Source organism: Nannobrachium achirus, assembly GCF_963921795.1.
Source record: "Nannobrachium achirus genome assembly, chromosome: 2".
NCBI classification, from domain to species: Eukaryota; Metazoa; Chordata; class Actinopteri; order Myctophiformes; family Myctophidae; genus Nannobrachium; species Nannobrachium achirus.
The window spans coordinates 61,269,394-61,279,198 of record NC_137811.1 but is presented as its reverse complement, the minus strand read 5'-3'; the positions used below and the strand labels follow the sequence as shown (position 1 = coordinate 61,279,198).

The 9,805-nt window shown below is 40.7% G+C and overlaps 1 protein-coding gene across 1 annotated transcript in view; it reads left to right on the top strand.

Moving 5' to 3' along the window:
• Positions 1-1,009: 1,009 nt before the first annotated feature.
• The window catches only part of pou2f2b (POU class 2 homeobox 2b), a gene marked incomplete at both ends in the record, with an annotated part of 26,214 nt that continues 17,418 nt past the window's right edge, over positions 1,010-9,805 (top strand). The window contains one exon of the mRNA XM_080747650.1: positions 1,010-1,064. Coding sequence (XP_080603776.1) covers positions 1,010-1,064 — 55 coding nt within the window. The remainder of the gene's footprint in view (positions 1,065-9,805) is intronic.

Sequence of the window (9,805 nt, the reverse complement as noted above, 5' to 3'; positions counted from 1 at the left end):
TATGAGATACTAGAAAGACAAAGTAGTACGTAGCAATATGTAATGTGGCCCTCAGGAGTGAAGGTGGAAATATAGTGGCCCTCGCCATCATCAAAGTTGACCACCCCTGGTATAGAATGATCCTATTTATCGGATATCACAATGAAAACTATTTTTTCAAGGTTTAAAAAATAAATAAATTGCATCACCATTTTTTTTATAAAAAAGAATTATATGACTGTTTGAGTCAAATCTCAAGTGTTTTGCCAATTATGTGTGGGGCCCACTAGCAATATATCCTAATGCCCCGCCAGCAGGCAGCAGGCCCTGGCCCACAGCTTGGGCATCGCCGGGCTTAGAGACAACAAGTAGAAGAAACAGTAGTTCATCAATCTGTGTGCACCGTGGCCAGATCTTCTGGTTGTGTTTTTTACTCTGTGTGTGTGATGTGTGAGTGAGGGAGGGAGGGAGGCTGTTGTGTTTCCAGCCACGACATCACTTTCCATCGGCACAGTCTTCTTTCCTCTCTTTGTCACCTTTATCTCCTCTATGTCTCACATGTTCTCTACTCGCTCCCACTCCCACCCCACCACCACCCCCCTCACTCTCTCCTGTGTCCCCCTTTCTTTTTTCTTTGCTTAGTTTTTCTTCTTGGTTCTTTGCTCCTACGCCCGCGTCGTCGGAGTTCCTACATGCTAGTTTTCGCGGCGTCTACTTCCTGTTGTGCTCTTTTAATACATCCACAGGGTTGTGTTTCTCTCTTGTCTTTCATGGTGTCAGGATGTGGGGAGGAGGAGGTGGGGCTTGACTGGGGGGTGTGGACCTGTCATGTGTGACAGAGAGACACACACACACTGAGAAAGGGAGGGAAAGAGAGTGATTGTGTATCATTTCATGCAACTCCTCTTTTGGGACTGACAGAGAGAGAGAGAGAGAGAGAGGTGTGAGGGGAGTTTTCTTCACATAGAACCAACATACACGTGCACACAGTGACAAACACATGCGCGAGTGCACACAGCAAGACACAGACATGACCAAAACAGCAGCAATAGCATCGATGGACTTTCCCAGTATGTGGTTGCCAGGTGAGTGTTTATCTGCACAGCCCTTCGTTACCGTGCACCAATTAGGTGTGTGTGTGTGTGTGTGCATGCGTGTGCGCTTTGAGATGTCTCTGCTTGTGCGTGTACAGGGGCGGGGGGCACAGAGAAAAAAGAAGAAGAGGAGAGAGAAAGGGCTGTGCCTATGCTGTTGATTAATACCGCTGGGTCTAACGAGCTTGGCTAATTAGAGGACATCAAAGCGGGGAGGGGATGGCGAGGGGGGGGGGGGGGGGGGGGTTAGGATGGCAGGCCTGTCGCAGGCAGTAGGAAAGGTCAGACACCTCGTCAAGGATGGAGTTTGGCTTCGTAGCGTGCGTGTGTGTGTGTGTGTGTGTGCATGCGCGCATGTGTGAGTGAGCGAGCGCGCGTGTGCACGCATGCATGTTTGTGTGTTAGTGTTTGCATGTGAAGATGCTTGAGGAAACTACATGGAAATATGTTTTGTTCTTTTAATGCTTAGAATGAAACATTTCTATTGTATGTCAAGAACAGCTGAGGGTGCAATTTACATACTGTATCTACTTATTCTTTTCTATCATGATTATTAGCCGGCATCATTACAGTGGACTTTATGGCCAGGCTTTGCACTAATCACTAATGACTTGTCTGCAGTGATGAGATTGCTACCGCTTCAGTGCTTAGTGTGCTGAATTCTGCTTGGAAATGTTTCTCTGTGCTCTGGAACCTGCGATCATTGCAACTGGTCATTGAGATGTCTTGTTCTGTCCTTTATCAATTGCTGTTTCTGTAATAGCCTACGTGTTAAATTGTAATGTCAATTAAATTATAAGGTACAGGTTTGACCAACCTTATTCACAGAGAATAAAAAACTAAATAGACCAAAACATTTTTTAAATCAAAATAATAAACAATAAGGTAAATAAAAATAGTAATAAAAAGACATTTGAAAATGGTCTATATCAGTGGTTCTTAAATGGTTTTGGCTTCAGTACCCCCTCTTCCCTGATTCCTGAATCTAAATAGCCCTTTACCCAACAACAACAACATATTAGAAAATACTGACATCAAAAGTCCAGTTATGTTCAAACTAAAACAGCATTTGGGCAAGTAAGTGTTTTCTTTCTTTTTTTAAACTTAATTTGGTTTAAAGATTTACAGAGCAGCAGGTTGACACAAATGTTTTATCACTAAGCATAACAGTAACCTATTTCTCTAACATGCTCCCTGTACCCCTTCACCCTGGAGAGAAGGGGTACACTTGCCCCCATTTGAGAAACACTAGTCTAAATCACTGGACATACAAAGGAAGAATGTGTCATTTCAGCCCTCCAACTCGTATCTGCAGCGGCCACTTATATTCTGTAACGACCAGATACGAATCTCACAGCCTAGCCGATTCGTTCTCGACTGACTGACTCACTCACTGACTGGAAAACGGGTTCCTAAAATGCCAATTGACTGACATTCAACATCAGTAACGAATTATCATTACGATCTCTACAAATTAGAGCTCATTTCAAAGGCCCGCTCACCTCACAACAACAAAGCCAGTGATTTCATGAGATAAAACTCATTAGAGTCCCATGTCGTTGCCTTTATGTGTCAGTAAGGCCTACATTCCAATGACCAGAATGACGTATCCTGACCACCACACACACAGTAAAATCCTCAGTGTGCAATTCAACGCAGAGATGTAACCAGATGGATCCGGAAGGGTCCATTTGGTTACATACATACACACACACACACACACACACACACACACACACACACACACAAAGTGTATTGGTTACACATTCTCTGCGTTATAAATGGATTCATTAACACAGAGGATTTTTATGTGCACAGGGCTTTGGCTTTCCCAATAGTATTTTCAGTTTTTAATATTTTAACAGTGTAGAGGACTTTCCTCTACACTATTTTATAATATTAACATCTATACTCTCAGTATTAATGCACTTTGCAGTGTCTGGGTAATTGTGTGTACAGCTATATACTTCCAGGTGTTGACACAAAACTATAAAATTCTATAAATAAATACATAACATGAATTCATAAGTACACTGTCTATACATCAATAAATACCTAAAAGTAATAAGAGGAATAAATAAGAGGAGAGTCATACATAATAGAGCCTAAATAGGATCTTAATAGGATCTTAGGAATAAACACAAACAGACACATTTATTTTATGGTTCTATTACATTTCCTTATAATATACTGGATAACATACAATATAGAATAGAGTGAGTAGGAGTGTTTTGTGGGTTTATATTTATAATAATCTTTACTAAAAAGGTAAAAGAGCTGTATCCTTGGCTTCTTAACATACTATTATTATGTGTTATGTGTGTATAGAAATGTCCCCAAATCAAAGGCCTAAGTCAATACCTGATTTAATTTAATTTAATTCAAGAATGAAAAGAATTCCACTGCCTTCGATATTGACACAGCTGTATTGTAGGTGTATGTAGGCACATTAAACTTTGAATTCACATCCGTGAAAAAACGGTAAGGCTGGGAGGCCAATAATGTTCACCTGTTGCATTCAGTAGTGAATTGATTCCAAACCATCATCAGAGTTAGCAAAGAAGAGAAGCTTTGAGGAAACATTTGGCTTAGTGAGATCATGAAGCTAGCCTGGGGTTTTTCCAACTTGACTTTGTATTCTCTGGCAATATTCCCCACTGTCATCCTGACATTAAAATGAAACCCCAGTGTTTTAATTACATATGTGCATATCATTGGATTTATTTTAATGAAAATGTTTATTATTATCGTCTACATTTTTCATCAGTCAACAAAATATAAATTTGCCCTGAAAGGCATTCAACCCAATTCCTTGGTTTCAAGTGTATTGGTACAAGTTACTTTATATTTAAAACGTTCTATCAGTCTACATACTGTAGCTGTTTGGAATATTTCCATTTGCAATGGTTATTTTTTGCACATATTAGCTCATGATTATTTTTGCACTTCAAGCAAGACACTATCTTGTGAAACATCTATATCCGTCTTCATACTTATGTAACATTATCAGCAAGGTTCCAAATTTCATAGGATTACTTTTTATTATGACTATTGCGCTGCATTGTGTAGGTTATAACATTAAACTCCACAATCATATGAGAAATGATGCATCACTGAAATCAACCAAATCAGGTCATTTTGGGCATGCATGTACGTAATTTCTCAAAATATCTAAAATAGCTTGCAGAACGTCTATTTCTGCTATTTGTCACGCGATTAAGTATACAGTGTACAGTAGGATTAGTATAGGCTGCCACGAGGACTGCGGTTTCAAATTCCTCTGCTGTCTCTCTCTTGTCTAGTATTCATCTGTACACGTGTGCGCAAAGAAATAAGAAATAAAGAAAAGGTTCTAGGCTAGCCCGCTCTTTGACAAAAGCAATATAAGTTTTATTGATGGAAAACACCACTTTGCAATCAAAAACGGGCCGTCCGCACCAGAGGCTCCTGCACAGTTTAGAAATCTGTAGTTAAGAGGGTTGTGGAGACTGTGGTTCCCAGACGCCCCCCTCGGCGTTGGGGTGGTGTCCTGAATCGGGAAGTGGGGTTGAAGACTATTGGATAGTGTGTGTGTGTGTGTGTGTGTGTGTGTGTGTGTGTGTGTGTGTGTGTGCGTGCGTGCGTGCGTGCGTGCGTGCGTGCGTGCGTGCGTGCGTGCGTGCGTGCGTGCGTGCGTGCGTGCGTGCGTGCGTGCGTGCGTGCGCGAGTGCGTGTGTGTGAGTGATGTGTACGTGCCTGCATACGCACGTGCGCTTGTGCATCTCCATGGCTTTCGTGTGTGCGTGCGTGCGACCGTGTGTGCGTGCGTGCGTGCGTGCGTGCGTGCGTGCGTGTGTGTGTGTGTGTGTGTGAGCGTGTGCAAGCTTGCGCGCCCGTCTGTGCAGTGAAGGATTTGGTCTCGTGCCCTGAGGAGAATTACAGAAACAAACCAGACACACGCACATACACACACACACACACACACACACACACACACACACACACACACACACACACACACACACACACACACACACACACACTTGTTCCCTGTTCCTTGTATTGCATCATTTATTGGTGATGTAGTAGGATTATTGCACAGGGCACAGCATTTGGCTCTATTTACAAAGCTAATTAAGACATACTCTAGTCCATTGGTCTCTCTCTCACATAGTGATAAACCATGGATTGTGGAAACAGTGTATTGTGGAATAATTGGGAGAATCAACTATAGAGAGTCCACTTTGTGTTGGAATAGTTGAATGTTAAAGTACCATACTGGTGCTCTGGCATCTTTAGCCCATTGGCCAGGACCAGGGGTGTCGCACCAAATTCTGGGCCCTGGGTACTTTAACTATTGAAAAATAGCAGATATACAAGCTCACAGCGCGGCACCGAGTACAGCGCTGTGAGCTTGTAGATCTGCTATTTTCTTTGAATATTTCTGAATATAAGGTTTTGGTAGCACTTTACAATAATGACCTGTTATAAATCATTTATAAACATTTATAAGCAGTTTGTAGATGAGTAATAAACATGAACAAACTATGAACAACTGTTTACCTAAACATTTATAACTGTTTTAAACATCATTTACATGTTATTAGTATGGTATTAGTAAGTAGTAAACTGATCATGAATAAACCATTTATATACATTTGTAAATGATTAATAAATCATTTGTAACTAAAATTATGCATCATTTATATGCTATTAGTAACTAATCATTTACAAGCTATCTATATACCTTGTAAAACATTCCTAATATATCTATAAATCATTAGTAGAGGTTATCAAGAGCCCTAATGTAAAGTGAAGACTAGGTCGCAAGTTACTATGAAAACCTCCACCGGCTGCATGTCAGTCCCTCCGTTAGTATGTCCGTCACGTCACGTCACGTCACGTCACGTCACGTCACGTCACGTCACATCACGTCACACTTTTGGCCTTACTTCTATCTCCGGCACCGTTGCCCCTATCCATGCCAAACTTTGCTGTCTGTTAATGTGGCCTCCTTGTTTGTTCATGGTTAACATATGCTTTGTAAAACATTCCTTAAATATCTATAAATCATCAGTAGATGTTATCAAGAGCCCTAATGTAAAGTGAAGACTATTCATTAGTTACGAATGTCTGTTAAATATGAACAAACATGGAGGCCACATTAACAGACAGTTGACTGCCAAACCACAACCTCCACCCCTCATTTCTCACATGGCCCTCTTCTATCGCCACCATGAGGCCGATTCTTGCAACACACATTTTTGGACACTGCTCCTATACATTTTGCCCTAAAATCACACAAAGCGGAACAAAGTATGTCTAGAGTCATGTCATCAACATGGATCTGTCCCATTTAGCATCACCATCAGGCTGATTTTTTCACGCAAAGCCAAAGTCATGTGCATCAACATGGATCTGTCCCATTTCCCATATTCCCTCCTGATTGGCTACGACTGCCTTCTAAAGTTTGTGTATGCGATGTGACGGTCGCTTATCTCCCTATTAGGGAGTCTTACTGGAAAATAATGAATAGTCTTCACTTTACATTAGGGCTCTTGATAACATCTACTGATGATTTATAGATATTTAAGGAATGTTTTACAAAGCATATGTTAACCATGAACAAACTCGGAGGCCACATTAACAGACAGCCAAGGAGTGTGTGTGCAAAGTTTGGCATGGATAGGGGCAACGGTGCCGGAGATTAGAGTAGGACCAAAAGTGTGACGTGACGGACAGACTGACAGAGGGACTGACAGACAGCCGGTGGAGGTTTTCATAGTAACTTGCGACCTAGTCTTCACTTTACATTAGGGCTCTTGATAACATCTACAAATGATTTATAGATATATTAGGAATGTTTTACAAGGTATATAGATAGCTTGTAAATGATTAGTTACTTATCTACAAATAGCATGTAAATAACGCATAATGTTTAGTTACAAATGATGTATTAATCATTTATGAATGTGTATAAATGGCTTATTCATGATTAGTTTACTACTTACTAATACCTTACTAATAACATGTAAATGATGTTTAAAACAGTTATAAATGTTTAGGTAAACATTTGTTCATAGTTTGTTCATGTTTATTACTCATCTACAAACTGCTTATACATGTTTATAAATGATTTATAACAGGTCATTATTGTAAAGTGCTACCAAGGTGGGTAGAAAAAACTATGTTTCTGTCAGTGGTGCTCAAACTTTTTCATGTGAAGGACCCCCAAAATGATATGCATTTGGCCACAGACCCCCATCTCAAAATATGTAGTTCCAGGGATTCCACAGAAGCAAAGTTTGAGTTACAAATGTTCGCTTAAAGAATAAATATATTCAAAGATTTGCACACATTTTCATGACTTTTCAAAAATAGCAGATATACAAGCTCGCAGCACGGCACCGAGTGCCTCGCTGCAAGCTTGTATATCTGCTATTTTTCAATAGCTAAAGTATAAAATAATGAATGCCCCTCCACCTTGGGCCCTAGTAACTCAGTCCCACTCCCCCCCCCCCCCTTGTGACACCCCTGACTAGGACCCACAGTTTACTTTAGTGTTGACTCTTTTCCAAAGCGTACCGTAGTTTGAAGCCATTGGATTCCATTCATTTCAGTGTGGTATTAAAATCAACTTGCAGATATAGGCGCCATATGAACTTTATGGCACCTTTGTCTGTTTTAACTTTTCATATGTTTCAATGCATTTTAAAGGCAGACTGATGTAAAAAACTAAAGGGTCTAGCTGAAAATGGTCCTGGTCCATGTAGAAAAGATTGATTTATGAAATTCAAATGTCCATGAATGGTGAATGATTAACTGCACAATGATATTGAGCTAACATGAACGCAGTTATTCAGGTAATTTCGGTAATGCTTTAATCACAGTAGTTAGGAGAAAATGTAAAATAGTTAAATAAATTGCATTCATTAGGCTATTATAATTAGCAGTAGTACAAGTAGTAATGGTGGTAGTAGCCTATAACTGTTGGAGTTGGAGTTGTAGTGGTGGTGGTTTTAGTGGTCATCACAGATATTGGGCAGATATTATACTCTGTGTTACATACTGTAGCACTGACAAAATGGAAGTCATAGCACACACACAACCTCTCTCATCTTTCATAAGAAGTAATGATTGACCCTACTGTTAAAAGGTGTGTGTACAGTATGTGTGTGCGTGTCTCATCTTGTCTCTTTTTCGGTCAAAGACAGTTAGGGCATGGACAGAGGGTGGCTGCGCAGACATTTTGCGTGTGCATGGTTTGAGGGAAGGGCTCCGTAGAACATGAGAGATGACGTGCATGTGGGAGAGAGCAGGCTAATATTAATAGCCTCCCTGACAGTAAGTGTTGGTTTTAGCACTGCGTTCAAGCCGCCGTGTGAGGGGGAAGTCACCAGGGGAAGTGAGGGAGAGACGCGGCCTCTTGATATACTATCTTTTCTACTGTATTAATGACCACATTAGACACCAGGTTACTGTCTATAGCCCGTCCCCCGCCGTTAATCAATACACACTTTCCTTTATGTACAGTGCTGTGCAGGGTGGCTGTGCTGTACAGTACACAGCAGCAGATTGCTGCGCTAACGCGGCAGGCTTGCCTGCAGCCTCGCGGGCGGAGGGACCCTCTTGTAAAGTGAAAGTTCATGTGCTTAGAGTAGACTCTCTTCAGAGGCCTATCGGGTCTCTGTGGGCAGAGCAATGATGGAACCCCACCACCAACCTGCTTACTCACCGTGAGTCACACAATGTAGGATAGAATGCATTCAATATTATGCACTTGACTTGTATTGTACCATTCCATTGCACCACACATTTACCTCTTTTTAAGCAGCGCAGCAGAAATATTGTGTTGTTGTTTTGTGGTACATTGTGGAATCTAATGAATCATTAGATGTCACCATTATGCCACATCAGACACAGCTAAATACCACATCATTAGTAGTGGCGTGCCTTTGAAAAACATATTGACCTGATTATGCTAATGATTCAATTTCTTTAAAATGTTTATAGAGGGTCCAGTCTGGAAAGATTTAAACGTTTTGAATGATCTGTCATTTCAAAAGTACAAATGGTTATTAAAGTTTATGCAGTGTAATCCGTAAATGTAGGTAGTTTTTGTTAGTTTTTTTAATGAATTTATATAGGAATATACTATGCTGTATCTCATTTTCTTTTTCAATATGTAATATTGAGAGACACAACAGTTCCTGTATTTTTCACAACTAACACAACATTTTTTGTAAATGTGGTAAAACCACACAATGTCAGCTGTGAAAGACTTGACACTTAGAATAGAGCCACTGCACGCCCACTTCCATTTCATATGTGAACTGCGTGTGTGTGTGAGCGCGCAGTGTGCATGCGTGTTTGTTTGTTTGTGTGTGTGTTTGTTTATTTGTTTGTGTGTGTGTGTGTGTGTGTGTGTGTGTGTGTGTGTGTGTGTGTGTGTGTGTGTGTGTGTGTGTGTGTGTGTGTGTGTGTGTGTGTGTGTGTGTGTGTGTGTGAGTGCACATTTGTGTGTGTGAGACAGATTGACAGACAGACAGATTACGGGTGGTCCAATCCCTATGCCTTTATATAACGCTAAGCCTGAATGCCTTCACTAATCACTACATGGGTAAATAATAATTAATCAGATCAAATACATTTGTATAGAACATTTAACGTTTTATAGAAACCATGGAAGGAACACAACAGAAATACACATTTATTAGTGCAAATTCCCCATATCCGTGATTCTGTGGATTCTC